This window comes from Apodemus sylvaticus, chromosome 13 (assembly GCF_947179515.1).
Source record: "Apodemus sylvaticus chromosome 13, mApoSyl1.1, whole genome shotgun sequence".
Taxonomy (NCBI): Eukaryota; Metazoa; Chordata; class Mammalia; order Rodentia; family Muridae; genus Apodemus; species Apodemus sylvaticus.
The window spans coordinates 23,217,362-23,237,714 of record NC_067484.1 but is presented as its reverse complement, the minus strand read 5'-3'; the positions used below and the strand labels follow the sequence as shown (position 1 = coordinate 23,237,714).

Here is a 20,353-nt window from a genome sequence, read left to right as displayed (position 1 = left end):
CCTCCAAAAAGGCTGAAGTAGTAGAAAAAGCCTCCTTATTCAGTTTTTAACTAATACATAAAGTTGTTGAATGTTTGAATTGTGCCTTTCGTGTTATGCAGCGTTTCTTGAACAGGAACCGGTGCTAGCAGTTAAAATGACTGTTAGTGTGGCAGTCAGTCATACTATGTCCTCTTGGCATAGGGACAAAGTCCAGTCCTTAGATTAAATGCTGCTCTTAGATTAAATGCTGCTCTAACAGGATTATGTTGGGGAGAGGATGACAGAGCCCTGGAAGCCTTGACTGGGATGATGGCGCCATCTACTGGCATCATGGGGAAATGACGCCGGGCAACGCGTGTCTAGCCGAGGGTGAAGTTCTCAGAATTGCAGTTCTTTCTGGAGAAAGTGTGCATGAGAACGGACAGGAGGAATTAGTAAGGGGCAGGGACAGCAAGCAGCAGGCAGGAGACACTTAGGGAGTGTGGGGCGCAAAGGGCGCAAGATCGTGGGTGGGCGAACGACAACCTTGTGAGTGTGATTGGAGGGCAGTTCCCTCCCCCACCTCACCACCTTGTACTCACGGATCCCCTCTCCTATTTGTCTCACTTTTCTATTCTCTGCTGGCTCCAAATTCCGGAGGACCTTCTGCCTTCTCTTTTTGCATGTAAGGAAACCAGGGCTGGGAAAATCTCCCTGACTCACCACATTTGGAGACCAATCCCGAACAGCTGGAACGGCGAGCCTCCCGAAGGACCCAGGACCAAGTCGCCAGGCCCTTAACAGCGGTTCCTCACGTGACAGTCACTCAGGAGCCAGGTAAGGTGAGCCGAGGCTGGGGTGAGCCAGGCTGGGCCGCCCCAGTGAGCAGAAGTGTAGGTGCCCAGTTCCCACATCCATCCTTGCTCTGGCCGCTGGCACTGGAGGGAAATGAATCCCAAGAATTTTGTTGTCTTGTGATGTTTCCCTTGGAAGATGGGATAGGGTAACAAGTGACCTGGAAACCATTTATTACTTGTTTTTCCCCTATTAGTAAACTTTATCAATCGGTCAATAGATGTGTTATAGGTCGTTGTTTCAGCGGAGAGTTTTAATGTAGGAAGGCCTGAAGGAAAACAGGAATGCTTCAGTCTAAAGAGTTCTCTCGCCTGGTCAGTACACCGGGATCTGTCAGGGCCTTTGAAGAGCACGTGCAGACCGCCTGCTATGAAAGCCAACTATGACCCCAGTTCCTGTGGGGGGCGGGGCAGGATTAAGTTCAAGGGCACTTCGGAAGTTAAAACATTTTCTTGTGTTTTCTTTGTCTTGCTTTTTGTTTTTAAGAATAAAGGAGCGGCCTGTTCAGAAGTTTGAATTCCTTTGCTGTTTGTCTTTGGCTGAGTTGTTTGATATTATCCTAAACTCCAGGATTTTTTTTTTTCTCTCTATAAAAGGAAGATAATGAAAACTGCCTGTTTCATTAAGAAAATGTAGGATTATGCCGGGCAGTGGTGGCGCACGCCTTTAATCCCAGCACTTGGGAGGCAGAGGCAGGCGGATTTCTGAGTTGAGGCCAGCCTGGTCTACAGAGTGAGTTCCAGGACAGCCAGGGCTACACAGAGAAACCCTGTCTCGAAAAATAAAAATAAAAATAAATAAATAAATAAAAAGAAAAAGAAAAAGAAAATGTGGGATTAAATAAAATATGATAAAAATTCTTTGATTTGAGCTGGCAGGGCTAGATTTAGTTAATGAAGAAGTTAAAAGTAGAGACTCATGAAAGTAACACTTCCCGACTTCTCCTGAAGACCAGCTTTCCCACTAGTTCAGGACATAGCCTTTTCTTTGAATTTTAATCTACTAGTTGGCTTTTTGAGTTGTTTTCTTGGTCAAACCACAGGTGCCACCTCATGTCACTTTTAGCTTGGGTGTGTTTTACTCTAGCAAGCACTTGCGAAGTCACCTGCAACCTTGTTTTGAAATCACACAGTTTTCCTCCAACATTCTCGTCTGCATACCGAACTGCACAGCCTCTTCCCATCGTGAAGTCATTCCAGAATATCTAACTTTGCTCTCAGAGAAATGGCATCCTTTCCTTGGACAGATGTTCGATCCCCTCACACGGCAAATAGACTAATTAACCTCACAGTTGCAGTATAACAGGTTCAGCTGTGAATGGCTTCTTGAGAAGCGTGCCCCCACCATGGAGCAGGCGAAGTGTGAGTGCTTGTCGCCACTGCTGTGGGTGCGGCAACAGAGTTTGCACAGGGCCCAGAGAATCACAGTTAACCTTCGGCCTGACTTAAACAGGGCTTGGCAGACACATCTTCCTGCCCCGCGTTTAAAGCACCTGACTGTGCCAGTGCCTCATACTGCTGGTAGCTAGCCATATCATTACCACAGCCAATAAGATCAGGGTTCAAAGAGTAGTTTGAAATCTAGCCAGTTTTTTCCTCTTCAGTTTACAGATGAGGAAAACCAAAACTGTTTGCAATCTGGGTCTCTATACTATCTTTCGTGGCTTCGTTACGTGAAGGGATGGTCGAGAGCTAATGTCTGAGTCTGAGGGCTTTAGGTTTGTAAAGGTGTCTGGGTGTTAGGATACAGATTGAAAAGCTGCTGGTACCCCTGATCCCTGGCTTTTCTCTAGGACCAAGTAGAACCATGATTGCCGATGACCTTGGGGAATAGTAAAATCCCTGAGCCAGGCACGGGTCCAGAGGTGGAGTCATGTAATGGGTAAAGGGACCAAATAAGGGTCTGTCATACTTCTGCCTGCAGCTGGAGATCTCCAGGGTCCTCCTCCTCCTCCTCCTCCTCTTCTTCCTCTTCCTCCTCCCTCTAGCCCGGGTCTCATCAAGCACATTAGGAAAGCCTACCTCTAGCAGGAAATGACTGTGACCAGGACTCTGTGTTCTGTATCCATCCGCAGTTGGTCTGCCCTGTCCTCACTGGGCAGCGTGTGTTGCCACAGGTGGAGAGGATGCTTCGGGTTGATAGGATTGGGTGTAAAGGTCACAGCTGTTGGTATCTACAGCTGGAGGTGTTGCGGGCGTGTCCAGGTCTCACGGGAAGCTGCTGGTACTGGAGAAGGTTGCGACCCATTTAACTCCAAGTTTCCTCTACTTATTTATTTTTTATCTTTTGAGAAAGGTATTCTTCTAAAGCCCAGAGCACTCCTTTCTGCTTTTGCTTCGAGTGCACCTGGGTTCCCCCCAACACCATGCTTGCTTATTCTTCTTTTCGTGTGTTTTACTTCATTTTATTTTAAGGCAGAGTCTCTCCATGTAGCCCAGGTTGGTGCCCTGGAGCTCATTATGTAGCCCAGGCTATCCCCCTGCCTCTGCTTCCTGAACGCTACATTATAGGAATACCCCACTACGCTGGTACCAATTTGTCTTAGTCAGGGTTTCTATTCCAGCACAAACATCATGACCAAGAAACAAGTTGGGGAGGAAAGGGTTTATTGAGCTTACACTTCCACATTGCAGTTCATCACTAAAGGAAGTCAGGACTGGAACTCAAGCAGGTCAGGAAGCAGGAGCTGATGCAGAGGCCATGGAGGGATGTTTCTTACTGGCTTGCTTCCCCTGGCTTGCTCAGCCTGCTCTCTTATAAAACCCAAGAGCACCAGCCCAAAGGTGGAACCACCCACAAGGGGCCCTCCCCCCTTGATCACTAATTGAGAAAATGCCCCACAGCTGGATCTCATGGAGGCATTTCCCCAACTGAAGCTCCTTTCTCTGTGATAACTCCAGCCTGTGTCAAGTTGACACACAAAACTAGCCAGTACACCTTTGTTCCTTTAATCACACCAACAGATCAATCTACTAGTGAGAGCAGAGCCTGAGCTGGTTCTTAACTGTCCCTCCGTCCGTCTGTCCATCCGCCTTAGTCACTCCCAGCAAGCATTCTTTCAACCTCACCGTGAGTCCAGACAGGCTAAACCGAACCCAAACCACAGCAACTGTGAATGTGCTCCACAAACACGTGCTATAATTATTTATAGATCTCCTCTCTCAAACACGGCCCTTCTGGGACTTCTGGGGTCTTTCCTAAAGCTAAGGTGACCTCAGCTCCATGGAGTGTACCAATCCTGGGGTTAATTTTTAGTTCAGAGATTCCTGTACACCAGTGTGTGTTTAGCCGTACCAAGAGTCTTGTACAAAAAGTGTGACATTCAGGCCCGAGGCTCCCTGAGACTCTGGTCCAGCAATTCTGCAGTGGGCCTGGAGTCTGTTAAGTCCTGGGAATGCTCAAATAGAAGGCTCTCTTAATAATGTGGAAAATATGTTCAAGTTTGTATTTAAGGTTAAGATGAGCTCTGGAAGGCAGCCTGTCAGCTGACAAGAGATGACAGCCTTGCTCTTGAGGGAGGAAGCAGAGACCCTGGAGAGAGTTTGCTAGAAGAGCAGTAAGCTAGAGAAGGAAGCCATGCGAGAGTCTCTAACCACGGGTCCTGCATCTCCCACGAGAAGCCACTCAAGGCTCCTTCACTTTGCCCTGCTTGCAAATGTTCTATGATTTTGAATTCTAGTCCTGCCCTTTTAGGCTTGGTGCTTGGTGTCTGAAGCTGGGGAAAGCTCCCTTAGCTGGCTAGCATCCTTTGTGCCTCTGTTAATCCTGCAAAACAAGTTGAGCATAAGAAACAAGGAACAGCTTGTTTCCTTGCTCAGTGGAGAGCAGCTCCTGGCTTGATTGAGTTTGCCACTGAATGCAGAGGCCTGAGGCCTTACAATGGGACTCACAGCGGGGCCCCAGCCTATCAGCTTTTTAAAGCAGCAGTAGCTGTCCTCCTGTATCTGTCAAACTCTGATCCAGAGAATCCCACCCAAGGAGTAGCAGGTTCTGTCTGAACATCAAGCAGCCTGAGGGAACTCCTGGAAGCAACCACTCTCTTTCATAGTGACTGCTTTCTGTTTTGCCTTGGTATGAATTTACAAGTCCTTTATTCTGGAGGAGACAGACATTCAATGCTGTGATCTCTTCCTTGTATTAAGAAAGACACTTGTTCTAAAGTGGGGTCCCCAGGCCAATTGTGTAGCTCGGTGCCTCCTGGAAGTGTACTGGAAATACAGGTTAGTTGGTTGTCTGCTTGTTCCAGTGTGCAGAATCACAAACTCTGAGGATAAGGCCTGGAGAGAGAGAGAGAGAGAGAGAGAGAGAGAGAGAGAGAGAGAGAGAGAGAGAGAGAGAGAGAGAGAGAATACTTGGAAGTCAGAAGTTGGCATTAAATGTCTTACTCATCTGCTCTGTACCTTATTTTTGAGACACTTTTTCTTTTTTAACCAAACCCGGAACTCACCAAATTGGTTAACCAGTTGGCTGGCAAGCCCAGGGGATCCTCTCCTCTCTGCCTCCCCCAACACTGGGATTACAGGAGAGTTCTACCATGCCTGACTTTTTCATGGAGGGCTGGATTTGAACTCAGGTCCTCATCTTGTCCAGCAAGTACTTTTCTGACTGAGCCATCTCCTTATCCACATTTTCCTGCTCTTTGGTTTTAGTCCCCATCACAGGGTTACAGGGAGGTCTGTTGACCCGTGAGCAAGAAGAAATGGATCCAGAGGCTAGAGAGTTAGTGAGATTTTTTTGTTCACTTAAAAGTTATTTTTTTTTGACAACTTCATGAATAAGCACAGCATCTTCTACCTTCTTTCCTCAACTCCTCCTGTTCCCCACTCTCCCTCCAATGCATGCTGTCTTCCTCAATTTTATATATATATATATAAATATATATATATACACAAATATACAAATATATATACATATACATACACACATATACAACCTTCTGAATCCATTTAGCATTGTTCATGTATATGTATTCAGGGCTGACAACTTGGGATTGGATCACCCATTTAAGAATACATCTCTAGAGGAAATGGCTTCTCTCTTTGTACCTGTAGGTACAAGACGCATTTTCATGACTTCCTAGTGCCTTCTGACCAAGAAAATGTGCTCAAAAACAAAGATGACAGAGAAAACTAATCCCCACCCAACTCTATGCCCAACGGAATCAGCTGTTCCGATGTGTGGCTGCCTAAGAGGGCTGGGATCTGTCAGGTGGGGATGTGTTCCAGTTTGCTCTGAGTCCCCTGACTTCAGGAAAGTCCCTAGCCCCAGGCAAATCAAGACAGGTGTCTGGTCACTGGTCAGTCTGGTTCAGTGACTGGCTATTTGGCTGTGTGGCCAATTTAAAAAATAAGTAAATAAAAGGGTTGATGCCAAGGCCACTTCCAGAGATGTTGACAACTGTGACCTAGGACAGGCAGGGCGTTGGCTTTTTAAAATGCTGTAGGTGATTCTCATATATCCATGGATAAGAACTACCTGCAGACACTTGTGGGCCTCTTCTGTTAAACTGTAGAATGCACGAAGGCAATAGCCTCTGTAAAAGCGCCGTGTCTCATATCATATTCAAACAAGTAGCTCATAGCGGTGCATGGCTGGACTTAAGGGTGGCGGTGCATAGCTCTGATTCTGGCACTCAGAAAGCAGAGACAGGAGGATTGCTGGGAGTCTGAGGTCAGCTGCTGCTCCCTTCAGTCTGTCTTGCTGAGTTTCTGACCTTGTCCTGTGACACCTAGTTCCTTAGCAATGAGGAAGGCTCCCACTGTCTTTGTGTTCTTTCCCAATTCTGCCCAGTGAGTCCAGTGAGCAGCAAGGCTGACTGACAGGGTCGCTTCAGATGCCCATCTGGGGCTCGCCTGCTCGCCCGCCCGCCTGCCTGCCCGCCCGCCCGCCTGCCCGCTCGCTCACCTCATGATTTTCTTTTACTTTTTTTCTTTCCTTTTAGTTTCATGGAACAAATGCAGAGAATCCCGAACCAGCCCCTTCCCACCCCTACCTCCCAGTCCAAGAAGAGAAGAAGGACGCCATGGCTATCCTTCTTTTCCAAGGTCAGACATGACGTACCTTCCCAGCCGCCACTAAGTAAGGCAGGAGCCTGCTATCTCTGTAGTTAGAACTGCTCTGCCTGGGTTCCTTCTGGAAGCCCATGTGATGACGATTTTGTCAGCGGGGATACAGGATGCTTGTGAGAAGATGAGAATCTTGCTGCCAACGCAAAAGTTAAAAAAACAAAGCAAAACAAGAACTGTGATAAGTACTCAGAAATAGCAATGATGCTGGAGAGTTATAACATCTCATGCTCTCTCTCTCTCTCTCTCTCTCTCTCTGTGTGTGTGTGTGTGTGTGTGTGTGCACAGGGGTTTGAGACAGGGGTTCTCTTCTCTTGGGATCCCCTCCTCCACATCTTGTCACAAGGTAATTAGGATTATAGACAAGCGCTACTGTGCCTGTCTTTATGTGGGTCTCAAATTTGGGTTTCCACGCGTGCATGGGAAGTACTTTACCCACTGAACCTTCATCACTGAGCCCCGTCTCCTTGGTGGGATCCTTCATTGTCTGGGGTCTGACTCTGATGCGGTTTGCCTTGCCTGAGCCCTGAAGAACAGCAGAGCCTCTTGGCATGGGAGCCCATTGCTCACCAGGGCGGCAATCTGCCCAGTGGAAAGGGGGCCTATGTCTTGATCTAGTTTAGTTTTGCAAGTGTAGGATTTTGCACAAAAACACAGTATTTCCCCGTCTTCTTCTTCTTCTTCTTCTTCTTCTTCTTCTTCTTCTTCTTCTTCTTCTTCTTCTTCTTCTTCTTCTTCTTCTTCTTCTTCTTCCCCCTCTTCCTCTTCTTCTTCTTCATTGCTCAGATGCATGAATTCAAAAGTTGGAGCAACCTTCAAATGTTCTGGAATGTTTATAGAGGTGTAATTGATATTTGTTGAGATGATGCAATCGAGGCACGTGTTAGTGAAGGATTGAGGAAGGTGACTCTCAAGAAAGGTCTCTCAGAATTTGTCACACTGCTGGATGGAGATGCAGGGACACTGGCTTGACTGCAGAAGTATCAAGAGAGAATTAGAAGAGAGGAATTGGATACAGCAGGTATCATACAAACATGCTGTTCATTTTATTTAGCTAAGAGTACAGCAGAGGAATGAGGATGGATTGGAAAGGAGGAGAAGCTAGGGAACTCCAGATAGGAGAAATTACAGTGCAGCGCACACTGGCTCTCAAGGACAGTCTCCTTTCCTCTAAGCATTTGTCACATAGTTCACTGCTCTCTCTCTCTCTCTCTCACACACACACACACACACACACACATACTCAGACGTATAGTAATCTTTAAAAGGAAAGACACATTTGGATCGGCAAAATAGCAATTTCTTTAGAGAGTGATTGGGACTGAGTTCAGAGTTTGACTCTGAGCCCTTTTGAATTGATTCTCTCTCTCTCTCTCTCTCTCTCTCTCTCTCTCTCTCTCTCTCTCTCTCTCTCTCTCTCTTTCTCTGTATGTGTGTGTGTGTATGTGATCACACCCCAGACATCCACGTCAGGTGTCTTCTCAGTTCCCCTGCACTCTTCTCACTGGCCTGCAGCTTACTAGTTCCACTAGGCTATCTGGTCAGTGAGATTTAAAGTTCTTTCTTTCTTTGTCTTCCCAGTGCTGAGGTTTGATTTCCCAGTGATGCCACTTTATGTGGGGCTGGGGATTTGAGCTCAGGTCTTCATGCTTAGCGAGCAAGCATGCTAGCAACCGAGCCATCTCACCAGCCTCTGAATGAATGCACATTTGACCACCCAGGTCTCTTGGAAACTGAGGTTGCAGAAGCGGGAGCCTTTGAAGAATGTGTTTTTCGTCTTGGCAGAAAGAGCCCGGGATCCTAATGCTAAGAAGCGCCATCTAGCAATGAGAGGCCTAGGTACCCTGGTCTGTGAAGCTCCTGACAAGGTAGGGGGAGGTAGAATTCTGATAGTCTTCCCAAGACTCTAAGCCCTCAGGCTATGGAGTCCTTACAGCTGGAACTCATATTTCATGGAAAGACTTTCCCAAGAACGTCTTTTTGTAGAACTGGCTCTTCCATTGGTAGGACTGAGGTTTCTCTTTCCTTGTTGGCTGTCTGTTGGGGGCCACCCTCCCATTTCCCTCACCTGGATTCCCAGGATCAACACTCTCAAATCATGATAACTTGTTTCTTCTAGGTGTCTCTCACTCCTTTCTGCTCTACTGGAGTCTTATATAATGTAGCTTAGCAACCAGGAGACACATCTGGTTACTTCTGTAGCATCGGCTAGAAGCAAGCCACTTTACACAGGAGAGGAACAAATTATATAAGGGCCTGACTCAGTCAAGGGCTGTGGTGCCTCAGCTCTGTCAGCCTTGGGAAACAGCTACAGTAATACTGACTCAGGTGGATAGCACTCTGAGAGTTTAAACAATCTTCTCATAATTATTGTTCAGTGAGAGACATTTTTCATGCCTTTCTTAGCACATGTGCACATCGATGCCATCTTGTGCCCCCGCCCCATTTAAGAAGACACCTAGCGCTCTGAAGTTCCTTGGAACAGTCCTCCTCTTGCCCACCCTCTGCTCTTGAAGAAGCTCCTGGCTCCATCGGCCAGAGATCCCATTCCTGTTTGCCCTTTCTGCTCTTCTAAGACCAAGCTGGGCTCCTGGCCTGTGTTACTAGAAGCTTTTGTATTTGGCTGAGTTGGCGGAAGAGTCAGAAAAAAGTGTGTGTGTAGCATATATATTATACATTTTATTATATATTATACATATGAATGGCATGAACAGAGAGAGAACTACTATGAGGAGGAGTAGTGGGGGAAGGGGGGATGGGGGATATTGGGGGGATGAATATGAGCGAAATATAATTACATATACATATATGTGTGTGTGTGTGTGTGTGTGTGTGTGAGTAATCCATAAAAGGTAACTTGGGCTACTGAAAGATTAGAGGTGATGGTGTGTATGTGTCTGCACATGTGTGTGTGTGTGTGTGCATATGTGTGAGTGTGTGTGATTCTAATGCTTTTCCAACCTTGCTAGCAGGTGAGAAAGTATAAGAGAGTTATGCTTGACCTCCTGGTACATGGGCTATATGATCCCACGAGTTCTGAAGTCATCCACGAGAGTGTAAAGACTCTGACCATCATGCTGAGCAGAATCCAAGGACAAGGGCTGGGCTCCTTCTTCATAGACATCACCCTTCAGACCCGGACCTTACTGGATGATGTGAGTGAGAAGGGGTGATCATATGATCTTGGGCTGTGACATAGTCCTGGGTTAGAAATGAGAATCTCAAGCTTTACAACACTGGAGCATGCCTTTAACCCAGCAGAGGCAGAGGGGGCAGGGGCCGGGGCAGAGGAAGGCCGAGCTCTGTGATTTTTTTTAGAGGTTTGCCTGGTCTAGATAGTGAGCTCCAGGACTAGATAAAAAGAGCCAGTTTCTGGGGTTGCAAATTGGTACAACCACTCTGGAAATCAGTCTGGCAGTTCCTCCGAAAACTGGGCACCTCACTTCCAGAAGATCCTGCTATACCACTCCTGGGCATATACCCAAAAGATTCCCCAGCATGTAATAAGGATACATGTTCCACTATGTTCATAGCAGCCCTATTTATAATTGCCAGAAGCTGGAAAGAACCCAGGTATCTCTCAACAGAAGAGTGGATGCAAAAAATGTGGCATATATACACAATGGAGTACTATTCAGCCATTAGAAATAATGAATTCATGAAATTCTTAGGCAAATGGATGGAGCTGGAGAACATCATACTAAGTGAGGTAACCCAGACTCAAAAGGTGAATCATGGTATGCACTCACTAATAAGTGGATATTAACCTAGAAAACTGGAATACCCAAAACATAATCCACACATTAAATGAGGTACAAGAAGAACAGAGGAGTGACCCCTTGTTCTGGAAAGACTCAGTGAAGCAGTATAGAACAAAATCAGAACAGGGAAGTGGGAAGGGTTGGGTGGGAAAACAGGGGGAGAGAAGGGGACTGATGGGACTTTCGGGGAGCGGGGGTCCAGAAAAGGGGAAATCATTTGAAATGTAAATAAATATATCAATAAATTAAAAAAAAAAAGGAAAAAAAAAGCCAGTTTCAAAACACAGAAACAAAAGGAAAGGAGAACGGTGGGTAGTGTGTTTCTCAGAAACAAGGTCTGTATTAGTCACTAATTTATGAATACATTTTATTGAGAAGGGTTATGAGAAGTTATGGCTGGGGGTTATGGAGAGCATAGAAGATGTATAGAATCCTGTCGCTCTCCCTTGAGAAGTTCTCATTTCAATAGGGCACTGAATATGTACACTAGTGATGATGATGATGGTGGTGGTGGTGCTGATGCTGACCTGTGCTCAGTAGTCTCTTCTCCACAACGAGTTAGCATTCAGTGAGTCCTTCTTGTGCGTCATTCACAGTGCCACACAATTGCTGTGGATACACATGCAGTGGTTACAATAACCCTTCCCTGTAGGTTCTGCAATGATCTTTATTCTAAAATGAGGAGACTGAGGAACGATTAGGGCCCGCCCCGCCCCCTTCCACACACACCCCCACTATGCCTCCTCAAAGCAGCCATCCGACTGCAGCCCCTGAACCCATAGCCACAAGATAAAAGAGGCCAGCCGGGAAGGGCAACGCTGAGGCTCTGAGGAGTCTTCCCTAGCTGACTTGCGAGCCGACAGGCAGCCCGCTACTGTGACTCTCTGCCTTTCTGTCAAAGACAGCAGCTGTCAGACAGTCCTCAGACCTTTATTGATACCCAGAGCCATCCCTAATTCCCTGTGAAGCTGCACCGTGAGCTCCTCATGAAAGGGGCACGGGGTTTACAGAGCTCAGATGTCCCCTCAGAGCTGCTGGCTCTCTGTCAGTGGCCTCCTCCCTCCACAGGGACAGATGTTACTATTTCATTGGAGATGGCATGGAATGGTCTGGAACCCAATATGTGTAAAATTAACTTTTATTCTTCTGTGGTTATGCCACTGTTGTCTTTGAGGCTTAGTGCCTCGTCTGCTAACCTAGGCCTCGCTCTGGGAGCGTCTAACCTCTGTGCAGTCTAATCCAGGCCTCCAATGTTTTCAGTCTCTGAGACTTCCAGCTGAATAAGCTCACCCTTCCTAGTTCTTTTGACCCCTGCCTGGCTGATTCAACTGTTCTGGCTCAAACTCCTCTCCAAACTGATCCAATCTAGCTTCTCTCAGCTTCTGACTGAACTCCTCTGATCAGCCTCATACTCACTTGGGCAATATCTTCTTATCTCCCAGCTCCTTCACTCTCTGCCTTGTTCTCTCTCTGCACCGTGCCTCTCTAGAAATGTCCTGGCAAAACTGCTTCCTTCCTCCACCTCCTTCTTTCTCTCTGTGCTGCTCTCTTAAGAAGTTTCCTTTTCTCTCTCTTGAGAGTTGGGCATATCCTATTCTGTCAAATCTTTCTCTGATTCTTTACTTTGTCTGTTACTCAATTAGACAACACTTTGAAACATCGGTGCTTCCTTCTACAAACTAACCTTATCTTCATTGTTTGGGATTCAACAATGTGTACTAAGGGCTGAGTCAAGCCACAACTAGAAACAGGTTCAAATATCTTGTAACAAATATGTAGCCCAGGCTGGCCTTAAACTCATGGCAATCCTCTTGCCTCAGGCCCTGAATGCTGAGATTACAGGCACTATACACTACCCTGGCCTTAGATGTTTGCTCCTGAATGCAAATCTATCTTGTTTGAGGAGTGGTTAGGAAGATGTTTACCTCACCACCCTAGGATGTCAGCACAAATCTTAAGGATATATCCTTAAATCCCTCTGGTGCTACCTGAACTTTGGTTGAATTTTACTCAACTGCTTTTTAAATCCAGTTGCCTGTCTTTTTTTTTTTTTTTTTTTTTTTTTGAGCATAATCCCTGGGTGTGTAGAAAAGGAAATTACCACCACCACCAGCAGCAGCAGCAACAGCACCACCACCACCATCACCACCACTATCACCACCACTACCACTACCATCACCACCACCACCATCACCACCACCATCACCACCACTATCACCACCACTACCACCACCATCACCACCACCACCATCACCACCACTATCACCACCACTACCACCACCATCACCAACACCACCATCACCAACACTATCACCACCACTACCACCACCATCATCACCAACCCCACCACCACTACCACCACCATCACCACCACTATCACCACCACCACCACCACCATCACCACCACTACCACCACCACTACCACCACCACTACCACCACCACCATCACCACCACCACCATCATCACCACCACCATCATCACCACCACCACCACCATCACCACCACCACCACCACCACCACCACTATCACCACCACCACCACCACCACTACTACTACTGTTACCTGATGATGGAATTTATGTGAGTTACATTCTGAACATGGCCAGCCTCATGCCGTGTTTGTTGGGACATGGGCCCCCTAGTAGATCATTATCACACTAGGGGACAGGTACCTAGCTTATGCATTTCTGTACAGAAGCCTCGGGGTAGGGTTTTGCTGGAACAAGTCCTCACTAAATTTTAGTTACATTGATTTAAACATGAATACACACCAACAGGGCACTGCACAGCCTGCTACCCCAAGGCAATTTCCAGGAGTCACTTATGCTAAAATATATTTTTGAATACGTCACAAAACGATTGGTACTGTCTTGTTGTAGACCGATCTTTGTGACTCAGTTCTAGATGCTTCTTTTCCTTTGGAGAGGCCCCCCACCCCACCCCCACCCCTGTGTGCCTTGGTTTCCCTGGTCTAGATTGTAAGGTGCTGATATAAAAAATCTGTGTACCAAGTTCAGGAGACTGGGTTAGCTGCCTATCTCTTGGTATGCCCTTTCTTGCCCAAGAAGGCAGATATGTGGAGCAAATCATTTCTGTGGAAGAAAGGAGGTTGATGGACTCCCAGGGAAGAGCTAAGAGATGAGAGAAGGAGCAGGGAGAGCGGTGAGGGTGTTGGGGGCGGGGAGATATGGGAGCTTTATTTCCTTGATCTGTAGGAGAAACTCAGAAGGGAAAAGAGAGATGGTGAGTTATGAGGGGCAGGAGGAAGAAGGAGGAGGAGGAAGAGGAGGAGGAGAAAAGAGAGAGGAAATAGGGAGGGAGAGAGAGAGAGAGAGAGAGAGAGAGAGAGAGAGAGAGAGAGAGAGAGGAAATGGAAGGGAAAGGAAAGGAGACAAAGAAGTGAGAAAGCAGGAAATCTTTAGGCGATGTCAGGAAGTGGCTTCCAGACAGACTGAAAGGAAAGCCCGGGCGTCTAAAGACAGTGATGTCTGTCTGTTGAGTAGAGGGACACAGGGCCTTGGCAATGATGTCCACTCTTTAATGTACAACCAGCCATGGCTGTGGTCCACTCAGCTGGAGATCTGATGATAGAGACCTGACTCTGTTTTCTTGATGATGAAAACCCACAGGAGGACGAGAGCGTGCGGTATTCGGCCTTTGTCCTCTTTGGGCAGTTGGCTGCATCTGCTGGGCGGAAATGGAAGGCATTTTTCACTCACCAAGTTAACCAGACCCAAGAATCCCTCCTGAGCCATTTGCAGGACGAAAGCCCTCAGGTTGCCAAGGTGAGACTGGCACTCTTTTCTCACGTTGTGAGCTCTCCACTGTGCCAGGAGGGGGTGGTGGGAGCTTCCCTAAGTGGAGAAGCCAGGCCCTGAGTTCCTGCCAGTTAGCATGGCCGTCTACATAGAGCTGGGCAAAGGGGCGTCCAGGGTACAGTCTCCCCTACTAGCTCTTTAGCCTGCCTCTACTTTAGCCCAGCTCCTGCCAATGCTACATGGGTAGATAGGTAAGGCCAGAGGATCGTGAGGCCGGGTGAGTGCTTCCAAAACACTGGGTACAAAGAGCTCTTCCAAATCACTTTGGGAGAGGGGAGAGGGGGGAAGGGATCGTGGATGTGGTATAATTGTGAGAGGGGCTGTGTACAGGGCAGAGCTGTGCCCTTCTGTATGTGCCGCAGACCAAGTCATGGCCATTCCATGAGCAGAACTCCGTTTAGATCCATTCACAAATGACCCAAAAATCACATTCTCAGCCTCAGTGACCCTGACTGTAGATAGGCTGCATTTCTTTAGGATCACCTGGCCAGCCTGGGATTCTAGAATTTTCTAATAGTTTAAGCAATTGGTCATCTGCGTTGTTTTCCTCAGGCTTGCGAAATGACTGTTCGAGCCTGTGTTCCGTATCTGAAACCCAGAAAGGAGCCTAGTTTCCAAAGTGAAGAAGATCAGAAGAACCCCAGGCTTTCCCGGCAGCTGGTGAGTGAGCCAGGGCAGGAGAGAATTCTCTGGTGTGTGGGGGGGGGGGGAGTGGGGGGGAGTGGGGGTGGAGGGGGAGCATCTCTCACCATCAAGCCCGTAATACCAGAAGTGGCCCAGTGCAGCAGGAACTTACCACCCATCACCCCCTAAAGTAACTCAAGCTAGCATTACAACTTCAGTGGTTTCGTAATAAGACATAAATGGCAAGATGACTTGAAGAGGACCCACAATATTATTGTTGGCTTAGTTCAAGTCACTGGCTGTTTCCACTCCTACCTCTGTTCCCAGTATCCTCACATGCACCTTTATAAATTTCTAATTTCAGAGCCACTGCCATCCAGAGATCCTGCTGTTCCTCTATGCCAATAAAATCCTGTGAAGTCCAGAGTGGCCCACGTGAGTGCCCTGGCTGGGCATGGTGTTTCCTCTGTTCTGTCTCATAGGATACCTCTTTGACTCTTAAGCGATTGTAACAGAAAAGAGGATGTCAGAAGCCACTGTGGGCAGAAAAATCACCCAGGAAGTGTATCTCTGCCCCCAAAGTAAAATTGTATGTAATCACATGCACACATATATGCACATGACTGTGGAGGGCACATATGTCCCTCAGGCACCATCCACCTTTCCATGGAAACGGGATCTTTCACCTGGCCTGGAACTTTCTGATTAGACTCGGTCTGACGGCTGGTGAGACAGCACTGGGGCGACTATCCTCCAGTGAACCCGTTTTGGTTTTTTTTTTTTTTTTAAATCTGGGTTCTGAGAGCTAAATTCATGCCCTTATACCTACTTGTACTGACTAGGCCATCTCCCCAGTGCAACAGAAGCACATTGTTGTCTTTAAGACATTGAACATGCCTGATGTCCCAAAACCTCCTTTCCTAGTTCCTCTCTGTTAGGTGATACTCATTTCTAATAAAGTAATCTCTGAGACTTGGGGAAATAAATGTTACCTTAAGCATTTTAAAAAATGTATTTGATACTTTGCTATTTGTTACCAACCAAGATGCTAAGAAGCTGGCTTACAACATGTCTTTAATTTCTGATGACCTTAAAATGTCATTGTCTTCAAAATCATCTTTAAAAAGAACGAGAGGAGTCGGGCTGTGGTGGCACACGCCTGTAATCCCAGCACTCTGGGAGGCAGAGGCAGGCGGATTTCTGAGTTCAAGGCCAGCCTGGTCTACAGAGTGAGTTCCAGGACAGCCAGCCAGGGCTATACAGAGAAACCCTGTCTCAAAAAAAAAAAAAAAAAAAAACCCGAGAAGAAATATTGCTGAATATCGACATCACAGGATGATGATAACCTACAGAATAAAAACTGTAACATTTACTGAGAGTGCTTACAATTTGTTGGGCACTGTGCTGATTTGAACGAGCATGGCCCTATGGGCTCACATATTTGAATGCTTGGTCCCTAGTTAGTGGAATTGTTTGGGAAGGATTAGAGGGTGTGGCCTTGTTGGAGAAGGTATATCACTGGAGATGGAATTTGAGACTTCAAAAGTCCAAGCAAGGCCCAGTCTCTCTCTCTCTCCCTCCTTCCCACCCTCCCTTCCCTTCCATCTGTCCCTCCCTCCTTCCCTCCCCCTCCCTTCCCCTCCCTCTGTCCCTCTCCCTCTCTTCTCTGCCTGCCTTTTGCCTGCAGATCAAGATGCAAAGCTCTAAGTTAGGGCTCTAGCACCATGCCTGTCTACTCTTGCCATGATGATAATGAATTAACCTTCTAAAACTGTAAGCATGCCCCCAGTTAAATGCTTCCTTTTATAAGAGTTGCCTTGGTCATGGAGTCTCTTCGGAGCAATAGGACAGTAAGTAAGATTGGTACTAATAACTTCTTGAAGATAACATTAATGCAACAACTGTATGCAACAGGTGCTAGCATGTATTTATTGGGAGTGAACATGTGTCATGGTATGTGTGGAGGTCAGGTGACAACTTGAAAGGGTCAGTTCTCTCTTTCCACTGGGTGGGTTCCAGGAATCCAACTCAGGTGTTCAAACCTGGCAGCAAGCACTTTTCCGTGCCGAGCCATCTTGCTGGCCCCAGGGATAGATACTATTATAGTTTTCACTTCATGGATGAGAACATAGAGGAAATCAAGTAACTTGACCAAGATAAATAGTAGAAGTAGAACTTAAATCCAGTAAGATCTGAGTTCTTGAACTGAAGCTTAATAATTCTAGCCACGGAATAATTCTCCATGTTTAAAAATATGAGAAATAATATGTACTCGTCTGCACATACTAAGACCATACATTTAGGGTTCATTTCTAAAGTTCACAATACATCCATTCCAAATCTACATTGAATTACTTGAACTCAATATACATACTTATTAACAATTTCTTGACAAATGCATCAATGTTTTGATGGCCAACTTCACTCATCTGAAGGGTCTCATCACTCATAAACAGATGTGTCTATGTGCAGTAATGTAATGTGCATTATTCTAGTCCTAGATATTGGGAGAATGAAGTAGAAAGGTCACTTGAAGGTGTAAGACTCGACCAGTCTTACCTTACCGGACCCCCTGAATGGACCATGTGGAGACGGAAAACCGATGCAAAATGCATGAGGAATTTTTATTAAAAAACTAGCGTGCTAGGGCCGCTCTGCATATGAAGAGAGACCTGTTATAGCCTGCGCGGCAGACCTTTTATACAGTCATTTACCCAGGCCACAGTACTGTCCACCCTGAGGCCTGTGGGAGTGGCTAGCAGTGCCAGGAAGGGTCTATTTCATCAGGGTTCCAGTGACTGTTCCTGAAGCCTTCTTACACAGATCTAGTCACCAATCTGGAAGCAGTGAGGAGTCCCTGGCATGCCTGGAGCATTTAAGGCAGACAGTTTGAGCCAAATCTCATGTTGTGGGACACCTCCTGGGAGGGCCCAGTGGACACCAAAGGATTTGGGGTATCAAAGAGGATCTCAAGAGGTGTCAAGTTAAAATGGCAGGGGCTGTTCTGGGCTCAGAATAAGAACAAGGAACAAGGAGAGGGGCACCACCCGGCCGGAGTCAGTCTCCAAGGTCAATTTAGTTAAGGTCTCTCATAGGGTTTTGTTTATTTTCTCTATCTGCCCTGAGCTCTGGGGACAGTATGCCCAATAATGTTTCTAATTAGTCCCCAATATTTCTGTCAATCTCTGACTCACCCTAGAAACAAAAATACAACCGTTGTCTCATCCCATTACCTTGGGCACTCCGAAACTCTGGAAAATGTCTTCTAATCATGGCAGCTGTTTCCTGCTTGGTAGGGAAAGTCCCAACCCATCCAGAGAAAGTATCCATAAACATTAGGATGTATTTGTAACCATATTCTTCTGTTTTAACTTTTATAAAATCTCTTAATATATTGTAGGCTGTTCTCTTTTAGGTCTTTTGCCCTGTTTATTCTTTGCTGCATAGCATTCACTTGCTGGCATACCATATACTGTTCTGCTATCTCTCTGGCCCAAATTCTGAGTCATAAGTATATACTTTAGGTCCCTTAACTGGCTGGACAAGCTTTTGATCCCCTAAATGAGTCCATCTGTGCATTTGGCCTGGTAAGTCTTTTGCTTACTTTCTGTGGAGTATAGTTCTTCCTTCTTGTGTGCACCTTCTCATGGTAATAGTTGGCAGAGTGGCTAGCAATCTGAGTCCTTTTCTTTTTAGTATATTCTAAGTGAGGCCATCTCTTAATTTAGTTCCATTTCCCAGTAGGTGTCTCTTGCAGGCCCGTAACCAGTATAGGCTCCTGCATACCCACTCCTGGAGCCATTTGATCTGTTATTGTCTACTGAGTCTTTGCTGACGTCCTGGGCAGTGAATAATATTCACAGTTGCCGGCTTCATTAGGGCATCTAAGAGGTTCAAGATTTTCTGTTGGTTTCCTCTGATGTGAGCAGTCCTCTAGGCACGTATCCCTGTGGACAACAGCTGTGGCAAAGGCATACCTGCTATCTGTGTGGATGTTAATTATTTTCCTGGCTCTAAGTTTCAGGGTCTTGGTGAGGGCAATTAGCTCTACTTTTTGTGTTGACGTGCCAGGGGGTAAAGGTTCTTCTACCCAGATGCCATTTGTGCCGTCCACCATAGCAGCACCTGCTTTTCTCTGACCTTCAAGGAGAAAACTGCTCCTGTCTGTAGCGACTTTCAGCAGGGGTCAGTCTCTTTTTGGGCCAGTTAGCTGTGGCCTGTTGGGCAGGAAGTGTATCTGGTCCCCCGTTATGGAGAGAGTATGTCATGCTCCAATAGAGGGTAGAGACATGGGGTGACCCTAAATGAATGGGCTTCCCATCTCATCCCTAGGTATATTGTTCTTCAGGTAGTCCATGAATACATTTTGGTGCCAGTGGCTTCTTGGACCCAAGATCTTTTCTTGGAAACAGGCCCATTGAGTGTTGAGCCCCTGTGTCCACCAAGAACTGAGTGGGTTTCTCTTCCACTCTTAGAGTTATCCTGGGTTGGGAGGAACCCTACCTCCCCTAGTCACTGTCTTCACCCAGGGCTAACATCTTTGCTCTTTGGGGGCACTTTTCCCAAGGCCTAGGAATTCCTGCTCTTGGCTTCTATCTGTTAGGGCACACTCTGGCTTAGTGGCCTCTCTCCTTGTAGTATGCGCACTGGTCCTTTTCTGTCTCTCTTCTCTGCTTTTTCTGACTACTGTAGCCAGGCCTCTCTGTAGCTTCCTTCTCTGTCAGTTTTTTTTTTCTCCTCCTCTGACTCCCTGTCTCAGTAAACTGCACTAAATTCCTCTACAGACCTTCTCAACAACCTGCACTAAATCTCTCTACAGACTTTCTCAGCAGCTGCACTAAATCTCTCTAGCTTCTGAAGCTTTTTTTCCTTTCTGATATCTCTACTAGCCTGGTCTACAAAACCCATTGTCACAGTCGCTTTATATTCCTTGCCCCTGGGGTCATAGGGTGCATATTGATTGGCGGAATGCTTCTATAAACTGCTCTAGAAAGGCTGCAGATGATTTGTTTGGTCCTTGCTTAACCTCACATGTACCTTGGTCAAATTTGTGGGTTGCCATGCCCTTGAGACCTGCCAATGGAGCCTGGTGGTGGACCTTTAGGCATCCCTTACATTTTGGCATATTAAAGTCCCAGTCAGCTCTAACCAGGGAAAGTCCACTGTTCACAACAGCCTGGTCAATTGATGGCACCCCTGAGTTTGAGGGGGTATTCTTTTTGGCTTCTTGTATTACAAATAAAGCAGTCTCAAAGAGATTAATCAGTCT

At 46.6% G+C, this 20,353-nt stretch overlaps 1 protein-coding gene across 1 annotated transcript; it reads left to right on the top strand.

Annotated features, from left to right (window-relative positions):
* Positions 1–393: 393 nt before the first annotated feature.
* Mro (maestro) lies at positions 394–15,986 on the top strand. The gene is given in 11 exon segments (XM_052155609.1): positions 394–412; positions 415–476; positions 478–753; positions 756–798; positions 859–865; positions 6,758–6,860; positions 8,603–8,749; positions 9,854–10,036; positions 14,272–14,427; positions 15,013–15,120; positions 15,449–15,986. Coding segments are annotated over 11 exon segments (1,158 nt in total). The 3' UTR covers positions 15,503–15,986.
* Positions 15,987–20,353: the final 4,367 nt, after the last annotated feature.